This window comes from Triplophysa rosa, linkage group LG25 (genome assembly GCF_024868665.1).
Source record: "Triplophysa rosa linkage group LG25, Trosa_1v2, whole genome shotgun sequence".
Lineage (NCBI taxonomy): Eukaryota > Metazoa > Chordata > Actinopteri > Cypriniformes > Nemacheilidae > Triplophysa > Triplophysa rosa.
The window spans coordinates 9816281-9837399 of record NC_079914.1 but is presented as its reverse complement, the minus strand read 5'-3'; the positions used below and the strand labels follow the sequence as shown (position 1 = coordinate 9837399).

At 38.6% G+C, this 21119-nt stretch overlaps 1 protein-coding gene across 1 annotated transcript in view; it reads left to right on the top strand.

The window, feature by feature from the left end:
• The first annotated feature begins 31 nt into the window (after nucleotides 1-31).
• yjefn3 (YjeF N-terminal domain containing 3) overlaps nucleotides 32-21119 on the top strand; it is a 31713-nt gene continuing 10625 nt past the window's right edge. Inside the window, exons 1-2 of the mRNA XM_057325166.1 lie at nucleotides 32-229; nucleotides 20396-20504. Coding sequence (XP_057181149.1) covers nucleotides 171-229; nucleotides 20396-20504 — 168 coding nt within the window. The 5' untranslated portion in view covers nucleotides 32-170. The remainder of the gene's footprint in view (nucleotides 230-20395; nucleotides 20505-21119) is intronic.

The following is a 21119-nucleotide window of genomic DNA, read 5'->3' as shown; positions in this document are numbered from 1 at the left end:
TGTTAATTGGCTGACACTTCCAGCAAGAGTAGCGGATGTACGCGTGGAGCCTGGTCCATCAGCCAGAGAGCCAGCGGAGACAGAGAGTAGCAGGGCAAGCCGAGTGAGATAACACAAGGGGTGTCTAGAGCATCGAATCGCTTGCATCGAACCATCACAGATCCATCAAGATGAATCACAGCTCCAATGACAAAGAACCTGAAACCATAGAGCCTCTCCATTATCTCAGGTATGTTTGACACATTGAATTGTATTTTCTTTATTATGTCACCAGATATATATTCAGACCTTTGGAGATGCTCAGGTGTGTTTAAATGCATTTTTGCTGTTCGGGATGAGAAAAGAATTGAGTCATCTCACTCACAGAGATGTAAATTTTCATTTCTCATATGTCGTCTTCATTTTTATTATATATTGCCTGCAGAAAGTACAGTAACTTAATATCTCGCCATATTTTATGGCTGATTCCTTGTAGCTTGACAGGAAACAACATATTTCATTGTGAATTCTTGTTTCGTGTCTTGTATTCAACATAACAGGTGGACGAAATGTCCCTGCACTAGTTTGTGTGTGATTTAGGCACCTTGACAAAGGTGATGTGACATTTCACCATCTGGTTGTTGTGATGGCAACATCAGGGCGAGAGATTTGCTCTTTGACTGAGCAGGGGTTGCCTGTTTGTAATCCTTGCCCCTTGTAGTTCAGAGTGATATATGGGACACGTCAAAGCGGTTCTATACCGCAAATAAAAGTGTCCAACTGTGTGCGATTTAATCTAACAAACAAATCACCTCCTTTGTTGCTTTGAGAAATTGCCTCGTATTTCTTCAGGGACACCTTTATCTAATATAGGAGTTGTTGAGCATGATGAGATCAGGCTCACTTCCGTCGGTGTAGCCAGAGCATTTCTTTTGAAATGACATTCGGGTAACGTGATTTGAAATCAGAGGCAAAAACAACAGATTTTGTATTGAATAGTATTGACAACAAGTAACTTGAACAATTTGCCGCCCTGTTATAGTTTTTCGAGCGGATTGATTTGTGGATCCTGGGTGTGTCCTGGGATTGTGTGTGAATGGCCTCTGTATCCTTTCATTGATTTCATCTGTTGACGCTGAAACCACAAGAATCTGAGGAAGCACTGGTGAGATGTTTGTCATTCTGGCCGAACCAAGACATCAAGATTTCCAAACTTTATTTATAGTAGATATCTTCACTAGTGCCTTTAAAAGTGCAATATGGATGATTTTCGTTATCTTTGAAAGCACAGCTCATAGTTGTTATGTCATAATATTCCTGAAGCTCTGGAGCGATTAGTCACATGACATTTTTGGCTCAGGTGATTGACTCAAAAACCGGGTTATGGAATTACACATCCATTAGCAATGATGGCGTAAGGTGTAAGTACGCTTCTAGCTTCTAAAAACAAAATAAATACACACTTCTTAGCGGAATATGCAATGAAGGTTTGGCCCACCGTGACATTACGGCTCATAACATCTACGTCGTGACTGCTCCACTGTGGTTCTCCACAGTTCTGTTCCATCTTCTCTGCTGCCGGAGTTTATTTATAGGCGAGGACTCGAAATGTAATAATTGAGTGAGAGGTTGCCTGCATGATTTGTGATTTGTTACCAGGCAATGTATACTTCTAATGGTGGCCACCATTAAAATTAGATTATGGAGGCGAGATCTCAGTTTTTTCGGTCTGTCAAGTGCGTTTGTGTGTGTGCACAACTGAGAGAAAAAGAGGGATGTGGCTGTGATGTAGATGTGCTCGGTTGCGTATTTTAAATCGGTTGAACAAGAGTAGAGGGAAACGGGTCTAGTTGTCAAAGGGAATGGCTATCATGATAAATAAGTTTTCAAGTAAATAGTCCAAATGCACAAATGTGATTTCTATAGCAGTGGATTTCTGTGGTATCTACTTCAAATTCTTTTCAAATTATAATAATTGTGTATTCCTGCTAATGGTCCTATATTGGGGCATGTTGTCACAAACGGTCACCGTGTGTTTAAAGAATTGCATCTGTAGCCAAACCATAACATGCTGCCAGAAACATTTGACAGTTTATTTTTATCCTAGTAAAAAAATAAAACTTCTGTGTGACAAGTGTGTCTTCGAAGTGTGACAACTAGCCCCGGCCTTCCCTACATGCTGACCTTTAATGGCTAATGATCCAATGGAGGAGATTTACAGGATCCTTAAGGTGTGTCACACCATGGTTTTCCACAGCTGGTGAAGCAGAATACTGTCAAACGCTGTCTGTATTTGTGACAATGATGCCAGAAGTCATTTGAAGGACGGTCAATCCACGTCCATCAAATGTGTCCCTTAGATCAAAGACTGAACATGCTGAAACCATTAGAGGGGAACATCCTGAGAATATTAGGAGGGTGGGGTTATAGAATCTGGAAATGGTAACATCATATAGTAATAATTTTTAGTCTTAAATAATGTTTTTGCTATTCTTAGGAAATAACTTATATAATTTTACTGAACGCAAATGAGTATTGTGGGAAAACGGCTTAAAACCTAAATATATTGGTTATTGAGTAAATATATTTCTAATATCACTTCAAAATGCCTTGAAACACACAGTTTTTTGTTTCAGACCGTTCGTTTTAATGGATGTCAAGAACAGAACCACAGTAAATGTGCTTGTTTTGCATAGCAGGACTTTTTTCAGTTCCTGTTTATCCACCCGAGTCCTGTCTCACCTGAGTCAGCTCATAAAGCGCCTCATTTATTGAGCTGTAAAGAGGATATATTACAGTATGTATCACAAGAAGAATAACTATGTCACTCTGCTGCAGTAAAACACAGTTAAGTTCTCTTTTCACATTCTTCTTTTAACATTAAATAGCCTGTGGTGTCTCTTGCAGCAGTGCAGGTGGGATTTTTAACTGGGGGGACCAAGCTGTCAGCAAATGATTTCAACTCAGTTAGTTATTTTGCATAATTTGGGCCTTACTAGTGCTCAAGTAGTTACTTTGCGTAATTTGGGCTAATGGTTTGCACTAAAAAGCCATTGAAGGATTCTTATTTGAAATCATGGATAAACAACAATGAACAAAGGCCTACCTATCTACACTAGCAAAGTAAATGGACCTCAGTCAACTTACACAGTACATTGGGTTAGATGATAATGTTATGCCAGGACCCTAATTTAGTTTTGCAAGTCCAGATGAAACAATTATTTCCTGACGATACATTGTTTATCCAACCATTCTTTTTGTGTTAATTCGCTCTTTGCCTCTGTCCACTCATCTAACTGCATAGTCATACGTTTTGCTGTGTTTTCTAAGTGCAAAAGACGAGCTATACAAATAAATAACAAAACTAATCTGCCACATCTGGGAAAAGTCAACAGGCATAGGATACTTACATTGTTTGGTTTTTGGAAAAACGAGGTGATTGTTTTTTGTCTCTTCCTTGCCTCTATGTGGCAGTTATGCAGTCCATTTTTTTCAGTCCAGACAAATCACCAGCTCAGTGATAGACGATGGCATTTGATCACTATGGTTACCGCTACTACAGGCACAATTAAGGCAGCTAACAGCTCCTCATAGGACCCCGGGTGTCAGGAGTCGTAGCAGGCTAGCAGCAGCACACAGAGAGCACAGAGAACGTAAACGTTGGTGGCCGACCCGATTCTGAAGCAGTGACGGCAAAATAATTAAGGAGCGGCGGGCCTGTGCGCCACTTAGACTAATGTACATAGCGGAAACCCTGATTAATCCTCAGTTTTACCGATGTTTGTCGCCTTTCGTAGGGACAGTGAGGGGGACGGATCGTGTCACTATGAATCTGGGGGGGGTCGTGTCGCCCCCGTCCTTAGTGCAATCTGCGTGCCTGGTCTCTTGACACTGTAAAAACAATCAGGCCTCAACTCAATTTCTTTTAGTGACTGGTAACATCTATTTTCATCTTCATATTTACATCTTTTTCAGTGTAACCAGTCTCTAGAAAGCCTGTTTTTTCCCTGCAAATATACGCTTTAGCAAAACTGATTTTGAACCGTTTTGATGATGACAGGTGGCATTAGTGGGAGGGGCATTCTCATTCAGGAAACCATTTGATTGGATCAAATTTTGTGTGCAACATGAGTCATCAGGATTTTGTTGCCCTTTCATGGACGTGAAACAGTAAATATTTCATGCAGATCTGCTAGAAAATTGTGAAAAAGTTAGACGTACACTAGCATAACAGCCACAAAAGTTTAATTCTGTTTTAATGGGATTATCAACGAACTGCTTTGTTGTCTGTTTAGTTTTAAGAGATCCCAGCTCACAGTAACACTCCATGTATTAATCAAATCAAATCCCACTATTATAATTATAAATCTCAATTATGTTCATGTTCATCATTCACATTAATCAGTGTGCGACAAAGATATAGCAATTACGAATGGTAAAGATTGGTTGTTTTTTTTCCTTGTTTGTTCTTAGTTGAGGGGGTTGAATAAGAATGGTGTGTGGGGGGTTTGACAGTGGTTCTTTTACTCCCCCTGATGCGTTTAAAGAGTGTCTTCACTTCCAAGCCACTGTGTAATGAAGTGCTTCTATTTCTGATAGACTAGGTGAGATGTTGGAGGTGGAGGAGGTGTGTTGTTTATGAGCTAGGCATCTTCTTCCATGTAGGCGCGGGGACCTCAAGTGATGGAGGAACTGGTGGTGATTGAAATACCCTTGAGTAATTGTCCTATTCATACCGCTCTCTCTATCTCGCCCCCTTTTTGTCCTTTATTCTAGTATTTGAAAATCATAAAGTTTATAAAGAGCCTTTAGTGGGTCCCAATCCCAAATATTGATGATCTTGCAGTTGCACTTAAACTTTAAAGTACAGGGCAATGTTGTATTAAGTGAACAGTAGATGCTAGAAAACAGGTTTTAGTCTTTTTATTTATATTTACCTGATAGTTTGCCCATTTTCCCGCAGGGTGGAATAAAAGTGAAGTAGGGGGTGCAAGGGTAATTTCAGCACCCCAGAGGAAAACACATCAGGTATGAGATGTATAATTTCAAGACACAGATTACAACAGGTAGCAGGAAACCATCAACGGTTTAAGAAGCAGCTTTTTTCAAGAGCACACGCTACAATTTCCATTAGCAGAGAACAGCTGCGATCCTGGGATTGATGTATGGCCAGATCACCATAGAAACAGTGAGGCTGCATCATCATCATATTCCTAAAATGACATATTTGAGTGCACGAAGAGGAAGGAAACTGCAGTAGTTGACCAGTCACACCCCGGGAGAATGAGAAAATATAGAAAAAATATAGTGTTCATTTTATTAGGAGTTTTGTCATACAGTTCTGCAACTTTGTCCAGAATAAATTTACAGAAAGTTGTTTGAGAAGTTTGACTGATGTGAGCGGCCGACGTTTTGGCTATATTAAATTGTCCCTTTTTGCTTTGCCAGAGACAGCCTAATTGAGTTCACTGTCTCGCTCTGTTGAGCGTATTACAAAGCCATTACGTTCTGGCAAAAGCTGACTCTCTCAAACCCAGAGTTATAATTTGGCTAATGTCTACTTCTGCTCCTCTAAAATACTCACTTTATAAATCTCAGATGTAAAGTTAATGGAGAATCTGTTTATTAATTCATTTAATGTATATATTGGTTGTTCTTGCTCACAGGTTGTTCTTAAAGGTGCTGTGTGTCATTTTTTGGAGGATCTATTGAAAGGAATATATATGCATAACTAGGGTCCCCTTACATGGAATGGCCATGTTGTTTGTATAGTAGCTCTAAACGGACAAACTGCTCAACAGAGCGCATTTTGTAAATACGCTATCTCCTTAAATACGTTAAGAAGCGAAAACGAGACGACATCTTAGTCCTGTGTCAGTCAACGTAGTGCTTCGTAAGGGAGGGGTGAAGTAAGCCGTTGGTTGCAATTCGCTATCTTACCACTAGATGCTGCTAAATTTCATTACCTTGGACCTTGTATCTAACAAATCATAAAAATACACTAATACATAAGGGATAATCCATTGCATTATTAAAGGATTTTAATGCATGACGTGGAGGCCAATAACCACCCGATTAAAATCTTTAAATGCAAGGCTAGCCATGGATTATCCTGCTTATACATGGTCAATTGCCAAGTAAAAGCTGTTATTGATCTTTACAGTGTAATTTTTGATCAGACGGGTGAAAATGATTATTTTGGTCAATTAATTTCAAATGTTGATCAAACTGACTTGAACTATCCATGCATTAAACTGTTTTAATGCACACCTTCCACCCAATCAGAATCAAGTAGGCCTATTTAAACAGACCATGGGATAAATATTTATATACTATATAATTTGCATTATATTTGGTAATTATTTGTTTTTTTTATTATCCATTATCCACATCACAAATGGACCCCCCCTCTACTTTTAATTTTGTAATCTTTTAATCTTTATTATTAATCCAGTGCATCCGATTCCACATCCCTTCATTGAAGCATCTGTTGCCATTTCTCTTATCTATATCTTGAGTAATCTCTCCCCTTCTGGGATCAAAAAATACCCATTATGACTGTTAAGCCTGTACACAAATTTGTTATTTATCTGTGAAAAGTGCTGTCGGGCAAACACATGTCTGTTTGAAGTGTCTTTCTAACAAACCCTGCCCTTTACCAGGCATTTAAACCTCATCATCTCCACATTATTGATGTGAATGTGCTCAAGGCAGTTTGCCGTCTTGTGATCCGAGTGATCGTGACTGAGGGTGAGAGAGGTGACGTGCCTTCAAGGCCCTCGCGTTTGTCAACAGTCAACATGTGGCATCCGACAAATGGCTTTATATGACCATCATTGATATTTTCCTCACATGCCCGGCGAAGCACCCTGCTTTCTAAGGTCAGCGATATGCAAAACCTGTACTGGGAGGTGGCTTTGAATGTCGCATGCATTGCTGTTTGCTTTAATTACGAAGGGTTTGGCAGCGGAGTCTTGGCACCTGGGTTGTTTGTACGCTCCCACGCAACACACATTTTCCACAGTGTGATGTTCCAGTAATGAAGGACGTTTGTGGAAGAACATTGCTGCAATTTGCAAACACCGGTCAGCCATTTTTAACTCATCTCTGTGTGTAAAAATGCCAGTCTTAGGCAAGATAGACTATTTCTTCCAGCATGTAATTTTCCTTTGAAGTCCCCCATGGCAGCCATATACCTCGTGAATGGATTTTTTTACATCTTTTTCTATTTCTCACTCTAATAAATTCAGGGTTATTTTCAACCCAGAATTGGGTCAAAAAGGGACAAACTTAACCGTTATTTTAACCCAACAGATGGGTTCGTCCTTTTTGACCCAAAACTGGGTTAAAAATAGTGCTCGCTTTGATTTTCCTCTCTACTTACACACGACGTGTGTTAATCATTCATTTTTTATATCACCTATTCCTGGCTGCAACGTTGTTCCCGGCTGCAAATAAACATAATTCGGCTAGTTTTGGGGAAGCGTCTTTCCATCAGCAAATTGCAATCCCCAGCTTGTCCTGTAGCTTGACAAACTTTAGTTTAAATGAAGTTAAACTATACACTAAAAATGTGGGGTTGTTTTTAATCTATGGTTCGGTTAAAGGTTTGATATTAAGAAGGATCTATTGTCAGAAATACAATATAATATACATAACTGTCTTCGGAGGTTTATATTTTATAATGAAGCATTATGTTGTTTTTACCTTAGAATGAGCTATTTCTATCTACTTACACCGCGGGTCCCCTTACATGGCCATGTTGTTTCTACAGAAGCCCTGAACAGACAAACTGCTCTGCAGAACGCGTTTCATAAATACGTTATCTTAGTGCTGGGCGATATATCGGTTCATACCGAAAACTGGTGTGTATTTTTGCTATGATATGAATTTTTAATATACCGCATTACCGGTGTATGCCGCTTAAACAACGTGTGGAACGCTTTTCACTGTTGCACTGTGGTGACATGATGACACAGAAGAACTGCCAAAAAGAGGAGAAGTGTTTGTTGTTTGGAGGTTCTTTGGTTTTTCAGTATACTGTACAGAGCATTCGCTAATACTGCACACAGTATGTGCATGCTGTGAGCTACAGTGACCGGCCATTCACACAGAATGCTTCTTTCTATGCCGCGGCACTACTTTATCATATTTTTTTTCTGTATAAACATGTGCTAAATGGAGGCATTCCGATTTTCACTTGCGTCTTGCGCATGAGCGGTAACGTTACATATTCCATTCGGGTCGCAATGGGAGCATGCACCGCACGGCTGAACAGCGGATGACTGTAACACGATCTGTAACACAAAAAGCGATCGTGTTCCCATCATACCTGCTCAATATAAGCATATGACATGATGTGTTTTTAGTGTTTATGAACTGTTTCTCTGTATGCTATGATGAGAAATAAGGGTCAGTAGAGGAAGGAGGATTGACAGCGTGATGCGATCGCTTTCCTCTCACACCTTTGTTTTATGATTAAAAAATATGATTTCAGGAAATCATGAAGACATTGTGACTAAAACACATGCAGACATCACATGCATGTTTTAATGGTAAATTGTTATTTTGTATTCAACTATTCAGACAGACCATGGTATTAATTTTCGGGTGGGTGCTCCTAACTCTTGAAGTTGGGAAAACCAGTCCTACCAAGGAACAAAGTTAATTTCGAGCCCTGTTCTCTATTTATTTGCTTAAATATTATGTATGTAAGTTACCTTTGCATGCTATTCAGTTGTTAAAGAAGTCTAAACTTTACGTTTACATAGATTGTTTACATTGTGTAGTTACAAGTTGTTTGCACAATTAAAAGGTTCTGTATTTTGACTGCGACTGTCATGCATCCTGATTCCTTCACTTCATCATGAGTGCCACCTCTTTATAAACACGAGTAAGCTGTTGGTTGCAATTCACAACCTCGCCACTAGATACCGCTAAAATCTACACACAGAACCTTTAAATATGAACAAACCCAACCATTACGTTAAATTAATGTAGAAATAGTCTAAATTTGACCCAACCATGGGTTGAAACAACTCAGCATGGGTTAAATCAAACCCAACGGTTGGGTTTGTCCATATCTGATGCAACCCAGCATTTTTTGTAAATAAATAATAAAAAGGAATATTAATATTAAAATAAATAATAAAAGTCATATTAATATTATTAAAATTACATTTTAAGTATAATTCTTATTTTAAATTAGATAATCTCAGTTGTATGTTTTCGATTTTAAATAATCTTAATAATTTTAAATTATTTATATTATTTATTTTTATTACACATATTTTAAATATACAACAGAAATTATATAAAATATATTTACAACTATTTAAAATAAAAAATATATACACAACTAAGATTATATTATTCAACCAGGGCACTATTTCACTGCTCTTAAAGACGAATTAAATTAAACTCTATTTGCTTGTGTACTCTAGTCTTTATTTTGTTGTAGTATTGAAAAAATAGCCTTCAAATGAGGACACCAGTTGTCTTTACTCCAATAACTTACAATACTGATGCATTCTGTCTTCTAAGAAAGATTGGCTGCATGCCACAGCTTTGGTAAATGCATTCAGGTGAACTACTTTGCAATGTGGAGACATTTTTTTTTACACAAGGTGCCACTCCATGTATCCAAATTCCATTCCAGGATGGCATCTTTGTAGTGCCTTTGAATTGATTTCTACCAGAGATGTTATGAATCAGAGTTGGGGGCACAAAAGAAGATCAGCTGATGGAATATGAATGTGAAAATGCTAATTTCTTTTCAATCGAGACACTCGCAGCAGGAGACATTAGAATGTCAGACAGACAGTGATGGAACAAAGCTTTTATTCAGCATAGGCAGTAACATGCTGGCACATTCGGTCACGCTCTGGTTTTCTGTGTAAAAGCCTCATGATTTGTAAGACGAAAAACTGAGCAAGCTCTTCTAAACCGAGATGCTTCATCACAATGTTCCTAATACAGATTCAAATTTCTGATTGCGACCATCTGAGGACACATTTCCCATCTGCCGTGTGGCTATAACAGCATAACAAAGCTGCGCCACGACGGTCCACTTGTCAACATGACTTATTTTCAGGGTAAATTGTGATGAGCCAGATGAGGACATGGACTCTTGCCTTGGCGATCTGGCACGATCACAGTGTGGTTTGAGAGCTGGTTCGAGGAGGAAGATTGAGAGAGAGCCTCAGCGGATGAGCTCTGATTTGCTTGACAGGCCAGGCCGGGTCACGACAGGAGCAATGCTGTTGGTCGGATTGGTGACTCTCAAACATGAGAGATTTTGTCATTGTGTACAGTATGTGTGAGTGTGTGTTTTAACACAGGCAGTTCATTTACAAGCTTAGCTTCTGGAAGATATTAAAATTTGCAAGGGTTTATCTAAAAAAACCCATCAAGAACATGTCCAGCTCATTTTTCGCCTCATCACCCCGAGGCCCATTTCTAGTACCATTAAGATTTTTGTCATTAAGATTAAGCACCACCTCCCCATATTCTCATTACCATAAAAAAAAATATTCTCATTATTGTAATGCTATACGTTGTTTATAAATGATAGTTTATATTGTACTGTTTTCCATTTATGCTTATTTTTGAATTGATTACAAAATTGATTCAATTGATTATTATTAATATCATTTTTAAAGTGTGAATTACAAAATAATAATTGTTTGCTTAGTTGTTTGCTAATATTGCTAAGAATGTTTGCTAGCCCTATACGCCTTTTCTTGACTTTTAATTTGGGGTGAAATGAGACTTCGATGTTTTCGTTACATATACCAATAAGATGCTAGCTGTGATCTTGCGTCATAATAGCAACACAATGTCACATTTGTGTTTTGCGGAAGCCTGTGGAAGGAGTATATTAGTATCACTACACAAGCAGCAGTGACATATTGAGGTCAGATGTAATACATTGCCTTGTTGGCTTAGTTTGTCATGTATCTGAGACTGCCTTCAGGAAGCACTTGAGATCTGTACTGTATTTATGTTCTGAAGTCAGTTTCGTCATCTATGTCCTATTACATTTTCGTTGATAAACTTCGGTAAAATATATGCTTTTCAGGATATCCTTTTTGAATTGAACTAAAATAGGGATCCGTCTAACACAAATATAGTAGGGATGTAACAATACATCGGTATGGATTGATGCATCGATGGCACAGGTAAAATATCGATATGAGGTACCCTTATTTTGACACTCTCCACGTCCCCATTCCTCGCGTTACGTCCGTATAACTGTTTAACAATTGTTTAACAATAAACGTATTAGTTTATTGTTGTAAATGTCCCATTTGGGACAGAGAGTGTGCAGTTTTCAATTAAACGTTCATCTTAAATATTTTGGTTGCATTTGTGAGTTGTTAAAAATGTAACTGCTTGTGTAAACTAGGAAAGTAAAATCAAAATATCGATTCAATTAATCGAATCAAATCGTACGGCAAAAATTTCCAAGGTATCTGCATCACTGGCAGAGAAAATCGTTATTGCATCGTATTGTGATGAACTGTCCAATTTACACCCCTGAAATATAGTGCATAATTATTAATAAAATTTTAATTTCTCAGTTAACTAACTTTATATGATTGGTCCTTTATGCCTGCATAATTTCTAATAAATTACGTCCATTATTAAGTCATTTATCGGAATGCGCATGCTGTGTTTTTCCATATAATAAAAAGTGAAAGGTTACCACAGCTGTCTGCAGTCTCCATTTACTTTCATTATACGGAAAACTTTCTGTGTTTTTCGATTAAAGAACGAAAGTCACACAAGGCTGAAATGTCATGAGGGTAAATAAATGGGGAAAACTGGCTCTTTAAAACGGCTTTGAATCAATGTGCATTGGAAAAAGACCTATCAATCAAACAAAGTTTATTTATATAGCACATTTAAAAACCACAGAGGCGGACCAAAGTGCTGTACAAGCAGATAAAATTACTTAAGCAAGAGTATTACAGCACATTCAGTAACAACATCAAAAATAAGATAAGAATAATCAATTAAGGAACATTAAAAGCAACAGAAAATAAGAGTGTTTTGAGTCTGGTTTTAAAAATTGAGATATATGGCGCAGTTTTAACATGCAATGGAAGGCCATTCCAGAGTTTCAGGCCGATAGTGGCAAAGGCGCGATCGCCTCGATTTTTGAGTCTTGATCTGGGAACCATGAGTAACCCAAGCTCACAAGATCTCAGGGTTCTGGGGGGAGTGTATGGGAGCAGGAGATCCGTAAAATATTGAGGAGCTAGATTATTAAGGGCTTTATAAACAAACAATACGATTTTAAAATCAATCCTGTATTTGATAGGAAGCCAGTGCAGTGAGTGTAAGATGGGTGTGACATGATCGCGCTTGCGCTTCCCTGAAAGAAGTTTGGCAGCAGCATTCTGTACTAGCTGAAGACGCGAGATACAGGACTGAGAGACACCAACATAAAGTGAGTTGCAATAGTCCAGGCGAGGTGACACAAATGCATGAATGGCCATTTCGAATTTGTTCATGGATAAAAAGGGCTTAATTTTGGCAAAAAGGAGACTGCAGTCTAGTAAAAAGCCCAAGTTTCTGGCACATTGGGTTTGGTATAGAGAAAGGGAGTCAAGGTTGAAGTTAAGATCACCGATCTCCTTGGGACCAAAGAGGATAATCTCAGTTTTGTTTTCATTAAGATTTCAAAAATGACTTGTCAACCATAGCTTTAGCTCATCTAAGCACCCCAACAATGGTTGTAGGAAATTTTTGTCATTATGCAGAAATGGGAGGTATATTTGCATATCATCGGCATATAAGTGAAAGGATACTCCATATTTGTCAAAGATAGAGGCAATAGGAAGCAATATACAAAGAAAACAGCACTGGGCTGTAAATTAAACTGAATTCTCGGTGAAATATCCCTTTAATTTCTGTCTCTGATGTAATCAATCCAATAAAACTTTTAGTTACCTTTAACTGTACTTCATTTTCATTTAATATTGCGTAGCATTTTGGTCAATTCCAGATGGTAAACTCACAAACTTGTTCTATTTTTCCCTGACAGCCTTAAATAAACCTGTTTCGTTTCGTTCTCTATTTTTTTATTCATCCCTACCTCCTTCAACCTGTCTGCGGGCGCAGTAAGCTCGGCGACCTGGCTCTCTTTGTTACCATGGTTTCCTGTACTTGCAAGGTCTCATGTGGTCCTCTAGCTATATCTAGCAGAGTTACTTCACAACCTGCCAATTGGCACAATTCATAATTACATAAGCGCATGACCGTCGAAATGTTGCATCAGATCCACTTGATGACATTTGATGTAATATCGCTAAGGGGGACTAATGGATTTAAGCCATGCATTGTGGTCGCTAATCACATTTTGCGGTTTCTCCATCTTTGGCAAGCTCGTAGTTTTAGAAAAACCAGTCGTTGGTCCTTCGATGTCTGGTCTGTTTGAACTAAATGGCCTGTGTTAAACTGCAACGTCTCCCTCGATGGGGCTTTCATTATCATGCGCTGTTTTATTGCGCGTGGATGTGAAGCAAGACCCTGGGAGTTGGACTCGAGTGTGGCTCCAAATGAAGTTCTCCTGAAGTTACTCCCCTGCGCCAAACACAGTTCATCAAAATCCCAGTGTCACCGAAACGCTGCCATGGAGACGGGCATTCAGCCCGGACCTGACTGGCTGCAAAACAGGCTTGTTTCTGAAGAAGTCTACACTCCGCCAGGTTCTCAGAAACGCTCTCTCCCAGGGCTCCGAAAATGGTGCGGTTGATGTATTATTGTCATTTTGCGGGGCAAGCTGAGCTGCTTCAGCGATGGCTGTCCAAATCGAGTTAACAAGCCCATCTGAAGTGTTGCAGAGATGAGTTTACGGGTCAGCGATAGGATTTGAGATGATGCCCGTGACCCATTTATCGATTTTCCCATCCGGTGCATGAGAAATGGACGCCGTATGATGATTCTCTCTGGAACATTAGAGTGGCTCCTCGCTTTCATGCGATTTGAGGTCCGCTGTGGCCTGCTGTTGTGTACCGGTTCATCTGGCCAGATGAAAGTCATCGGCCGGTGGCCTTTCCAGCTGGGCTGATAGCATTTTCAGGGGTGATGTATGTGTACCTAGTGGAACACAAAAGAAGATATTTTGAGAAATGTCTCAGGGTTTTGTGTCCATACAATGGAAGTCAAATGGGGTCCAATGTTGTTTGGTTACCAACATTCTTCAAAATATCTTCTTTTGTGTTCTGCAGGAAAAAAAAGATACATACGTATTAAATGACATGAGGGTGAAGACTGAATAAAGGATAGACTGGGTCTAAAATACGTGGACAGGCTCATGAACGATCTTCAGATGTTAATAAAAAGCACATTAAATGTGTTCGTCATTATAAAATACCACTTCCCTGGCCTACTAATGTCGAAAGCAGAGCTAATCTTAGAATAACAGTGTCGCGATATACTGTATGTTTAATCTCCATCTAAACATATGTCAACCAAACCTGGCTATTCACTGCCAAGAGCTGTGAAGTTCCGGGACGCTGATCTCAGCTCAGTCCAATGCTTCAGCCCACTGTTCTTTGGCTCTGAAATTATTTTTGCAAGCAATGTGTCTGCTGACTCAATGAATTACAGCAGATGTCATCACCAGTCAGTATAGAAGGCCGCTCGGAGATGCCTTCCTGCACGCTTTCTCGATTCTCCATGAACTCCTGACACTGTTTGATTTAAAAATGTAAGTGGGTCTCCCACCACTCCCAAGCCGAAGCTTTTAACTCTCAGGTGTATGTGCAGACATAAAGTTCTGAGTAAATTCTCCATAGGCCCTTATGACCGCTCCATCGCTTAAATCTGCTTTTATGTCATTACCGAGCAGGAACCTGAGACACTCATTAGCAGCCAGAACTTAAGCATCGTCCTCCTTTTAGACAATTTTAATTGCTTGAAGTGTAACGTGATAGTTCATCTTTGGAACTTCAGCATCATTAAATGTTGTTTTTCGAACGGTTTAGTATCCGTATTTATCGACTTTGATAATGGTTTCCACACGGGGAGGAAACTTCAATGTTTTAAAATACTTTTATTTGTTGCTTAAAATAGAATAAATTATTTTTATAATGAATATTTACAAAAAGGTAATATTGTATTAATATTAACAAAAACGATAATGATAATAACAACAATAATAATAATATTCATTATTAATATTCATCTATAATATGTATTACTACTAATACTGATATTAAGTAGCCAAACAATATTATTGCCCTAAATATTTAAATTACAGTGATTGTAATAATCATTATTATATTTTAATTATTAAATCATTTTATAATAATTTTGATTATTAATAATCTTAATTAATAAATAATAATTTATATTAATTCACTGTTTTTTAACATATATTTGTTTTCATTTTTTACATTTATTTTCTGTAATAATAATGTAAATTATTACAAATATTAACAGTTAAGCATCTGTCAATCCTTGTTACAGTACTTACAAAAACCCTTGCAAAACATCAAAAGCACTGAATAACTTTTATTTTACGTTCATCTATTATAAAAATCAACATAACTATCAAAATTATATCTTGTTTTATTGTCAGTGGTGTTACAACTTCCAATTGGCTTTAATTAGTTGTGACTTAACTGACATTTCATGCATTTCCCGATTGAAATGAATGTGCAATTGCACAATGACCTTTAAGCAATTTATTTCTTCCACCTTTATCAAATGTTACATTAAATCACCCAAGCAAATGCTTGTGGCGGTGTTCGCAGCAGGGCCCATATCCATCAGCTGACATTAAAGAACGCATGTGACAACGCGTGAAAACGATTTTGTACCGAATAAATTAGCAGATGTCAGGCGCGATGCAAAGCGTGTAGCCCATCCCCCGGCTTAATCCTCTCCATCCAGCAGTCGAGCCCGAACCTAGAAAGGCGATGTTTGCATTCATCTAAATAGTACAAAATGCACTATCATTACATGCTTTTTATATCATTATCTTCCACTGTTTCCTTTGTTAAATCAGTACGTACTAGACATATTGGGTTGTGGACCGGATACTTGTCACAAGCTGCTGGTCCCCCAAAAAACAAGACCACTGATTTAAAGCGGTGAGGTGCTTATTTAGCTGTCTCGTGGTGTACTGGGCTAATTACAGTGGTAGAAAATCATGAGAAACTGGGAAATGTTAGCAAAGTGATTTTTAAACGCTGAGTTGCATCACACAAAATGAGGCTTTTAAAAATGAAAAATTGGCATTTTTCATGCATTATAAACCTGTGTGACTTACTTCTAAACTGTAAAAAAATTAAAATATTAAAAATGGGTTATATTCGGGCAGCTGGGGCACCAGAAAAAAAACCGTAAAATAACATTTTTGTGTGTACGTAAAATAACATGTTTTCATGTTGTTTTACACCAAGCCTGTAAATTAGCATTTTATTTCTATAATTGAACATTTTCGCCGCATTTCAAAATTCTGTAAATAAAACAGTACATTAAAGGCGCAGTTCTTGAAAATCAGCGGCCACTAGCGTTGTATTATAGTTTTGCAACGAATCTCTGAGTCATTTGCCCACCCCTCCCTTTCGAATTATGACGGTGGCCGCAACAGTAAAAAAAGATGTCGTCTACTGAGACAGCGGATAGCAGTGATACAAGCAACGATGTTTCTTTGCAAAGGTAAGGCAATATATTAACGTAATTAATAATTTAACATGTATTCTATTGCGAAAGTTACTGTTACAATTCTATAATTAGATATATTTCTTGCGTGCTATCTAGTACACGCTGAGAGTAGTGAAGTAACTAAAGTTAGCTAATCGTAAATAGCAACGCTGTTCAAAGCGTTTGATCTGACAGTGACATAGGCAGTTAGGTGTAAGTTAGTAGACGTTTGTCTCCCCCTTTGTAAAGTCAGGAACAACCGGAGTACATACCGCAGGGACGGAAAAACATTATTATTCGGAGGTTATGGCCATTTGTATAAAATGCTAACGTTACCGTTTCAACAAAACAGGTGTTTGGTAAACATTGAAAATGTGGAAACATAGAAAATGTTGAATTATCTTACCGGTCTAGCAGAAAACAGGCAACTTCGGCGTCGCCTTGAAAACATTTGTCTTTCAACAGTGCCTTCCATCTGGTAATAGATACACCGATGTTTATCCTGGATTTCTGCCGCCGTTTGTCTCTAATTCGTCTGGCAGCATCACGTTTGCGCTTCTTTGACGACGGAGATTCACGCTCTGTCGGCGCTTGTGCACAATACGCATGGTCCTCCATTTTATCAAAACTTCTAAGACAGAACAATCAGTTGCTTCAGCTAGACGACGACTACTCCTCCTCCTCTCCGTACTACGACTTACTACTTTGTGCGTCTTCAACTCAGTGATGACGCAAGCTGCGTCTAAAAACACACACGAAGACCAACATATACGAAACGCGCTCTGTAGAGCTGTTTGTCCGTTAGAGCTTACTGTACAAAACATGGCTGCGCAACATAACAAATTCCATGTAGATAGGCCCGCTCCCTATGGAGATACAACTGGTTTATTCTAAGGTAATAAAAACATAACTTTTCATTACGTAAGGTTTTTATACACATCTAAAGACACAGTTTTGTGTGTTATATTGCATTTCTGTTAATAGATCATACAAAACATCCCGCACTGTACCTTTAAAGTTTTTCTAAAGTGAAGAAAACAAATTTCTGATTTGATAAATTCATTAAAATTATCTTGCTGTGTTTTACAAACGGTAACAAAAGTTTTACAATAACATGAGGGGTGAGTAAATGATGACAGATTTTGGGGTGTACTGTCCCTTTAAAAGTAACGTCGTCTTTTCTGACTCATTTCAATGTATCATCTACTGCGTTGCTATTCGTAGGCTCTCACTAAATCCTTGGTGTTTCAAGTCTTACGAAACCTTTACCCTAACCTTTCTCTAACCATCTAAACTACCCATAATTGTTAAAATTGCCTAAAAACACGGTTGCGTGGTGACGTCAGACTCGAAACACCAAGGATTTAGTGAGAGCCCTATTCGTATTTCGTAACCATCTTCAAAGGTGACCATTTTGTATAAATTGTACAAAGTGAAAAGTAGAAAAAACTTAGATTTATAAATAAATAAGTAAAGAAAGAAAGCCCCGCCCCTAACTCATCCATCACGAAAGCAGATCATACAAAATTAGCCACCTTGTAAAATACTTACTAAATGGCATGAGATTGTATGTTAACAGTTCAAAGCTTGTACGTTTTATTCCCATATAACACACACTGCAAATAAGGAATAGGCCTACATTTTTAATCCTTGTGTAAGTCGCTTTGGATAAACGCATTCATGTAATGCCAGCACACCTACTTTAGGAGTACTTGTAGCTTCTCTTTAAGCCTCCAGCGGGACACTGGGTTGTTTTGAAGTCGTGAAGCGTGCACATCTTTGCAAATAAGAGAAACAGTTTCATCTCGTGGGCTGGATGTAAACAACTTCATTAGCGGAATTGTTATTACAGTTAATCAGCAGTGTCCGCTGCTGACGGATAGCGCGACTCCTCGTTGGGAAATTAGAAAGACTCTCGAGGCGGGGTCCGGGGAGCGCGTGGGCTCATACGGTTGTTCATTTGGCTGTGTATCGCTAAAAGAGTTATCAAGAACAATTAGTCGTAGCCCTGTGGAATATCGGTGCTCGTCTCGAGAAGATGCTTGTGCAAAATTGTTCTCACCTTCAGGGACCTCCGTGACAGAAGTACTTTCTACTGGATCTAGATGTGCTTAAATATATCTTAAGTGACTTTTTATTGCTCGAATGTACAAGACAAGACAGGGAACAGCGCAATTTAACGCAAGGTAGAGATTAAATAACATAAGGCAGTATTATGTGACAGAGGAGCTGGGTGCTTTGAGGACAGTCTGGGTTACGCCTCCCCCTTGTGGTGATGTTTGCGCATTACATTCTGCACAACACGAAGGTGCGTGACGTGTAAAATAAATATTTATTATGACGTATTAATGTTTAATGCTCTGAGAATTGTTCTGCTGATGTTACTGATTCCAAATAACAATTATATGTCCAGATTTTGGAAATATACATTTATGAAGCTTAATTGAATAGCTTAACTGGTAGCATTAGGCTATAAACAATGTCATTGATTGAATTCCCAGGAACACATTTGATTATTTCACGTGTAGCTTGAAAGCATAATATTAATGTAATATAATTGTCCAATGTATTGTAAATGCAACTTTTTCTAACCTTCTAAATATTATCTTAATGTGATCTTTGAGGTCTGCATTTTTTTGTGCCTGGTACAGGATCTTCATGTGTGGCCCTTGGGACATCTTTTGAGTTCCCTGAACAGGTGGTTGAGAAAGGAAGTATCATAAGCACTAGACTGAGCTGAACTTTACAAATATCACTGTGTCACAGTACGCCAGGAAATCTCCCTCTGCAAACTCGGCTTGAGAGCAGTCGAGCGCTATTGGAGACCGTAAATGCCAGAAGGCTGCAATACTGCATGTCGTGATGCCCGTGATCGGAGTGCATCAGTGCTGACCCAAATAAATGCTAGGTGACCGGTAGAGATCGATAGGATGGATGGATGGATGGATGGATAGATGTACAAATGAACGTTCTTTTTTTTTTACAGAAATGTCCTCAATATAACAAACCCAATCTGACAGTCTGGCGCACACACAGTCTGTACAGAAAACCGGCTCATTATATATCTTTGACTTCTCTCTAAAGTGCAAGAGAGAAAAGCCAAGTAAGAGAGAAAACCAGCGTATAAAGATATTCCCATAAAATGGAAATTGCACCATAAAGCCAATTTAAACAGCTCAGAGAACTCGATAATATATAATCACTTTTATAAACAGCTCTTCTTCTGTTCTCTCAACTGCCTGAAGCAATAAGAGACAACAAAAGCAATACTATGCATCTGTTGTCTTGGAAACGCTGCGGAAATTGCCTCTGGGGTAAGATAACAAGCCGAAAAAGACCTACAAGCTATTTAAAACTAACATAGAGCACACAGAAAAACTAAAGCCATCAATAATAAATAACACAGCAACACCTTTAATAAAGCAGAAGCCAACGTTCAGAAAAATTCAGACTGCACCCCAAGAGCAAAGTCCGGCCGGGTGACTCCAGCAGGGGGCTCTGGAGTAACATCTCCAACGGTTATTATTAAAGGCTCCGTGTTTTGGTTGTGAAGCAACAACCTGGATTTTATAGTCGGGTTGTGCTCCCATTAAACTCAAAGTAACATAAACCCCACGTGTTGTTGAACGCACATTAAAGCAGAGACAAACACCTGACCCTCTTCAGTGTTGATGCTAAACGTGAAGTGTGATGTATTTATCATTGCCGTTTAACATGTCCAAACTAATTTGTCTTTTGTGTCTGTCTTTTACAGTAAAACAGAGGTGGCGACCATCGAGACAGAGCTCCTGAGGGACTATCGCTTTGGGCAGCAGCAGTTGATTGAAATATGGGGTCATGCTTGCGCCGTTGCCATCACTAAGGTTTGTCAAACGCCTCAGCGAGTGTGCTAGTTAATAAGCCTAAATCCTATTTCTGAATTTTAATCCGGTGTTTACTGTGCGTGCATTACACACGGATGAATTTACCACTGTCAGCATCTGTGCATTTGTTGAATCCCCTTGAGAGACGGGTTCTGCTCAAAGTGATGATGAAAACAGCTGGAAATCTTTGATCATGCTGTTGCTTTGGAGGGCTTTTCAGCATATGGCTACAGCTCTGGAGGTTTTTTATAAGCAGGGGTTAAAGTGAGCCAGAACATCCAGGCATTCTGTTTAACTTGAGATTCAAAACAGAATTCACATTTGTGCATTTGGCAGACGCTTTATGCAAAATGACTGCATTAATGCTATACGTTTTTAGGAGTTTGTGCGATACCTAGGGATCAAACCCATAAACTTGCTGTACTAATTTATCTACCAGAAAGCTTTATCGATTCAAATTATATTCTTACTGTGCACCAATTTGTGTTTGACCAACTACACACATCCTGTCTGTATTTAGCAAATGTACAACCAAACTTTTATGTTAAACGCAATATATATGGTGTACCCTGGAAATATATGTTACATGCCCCCATTGCTTATATTTGTCCAGAT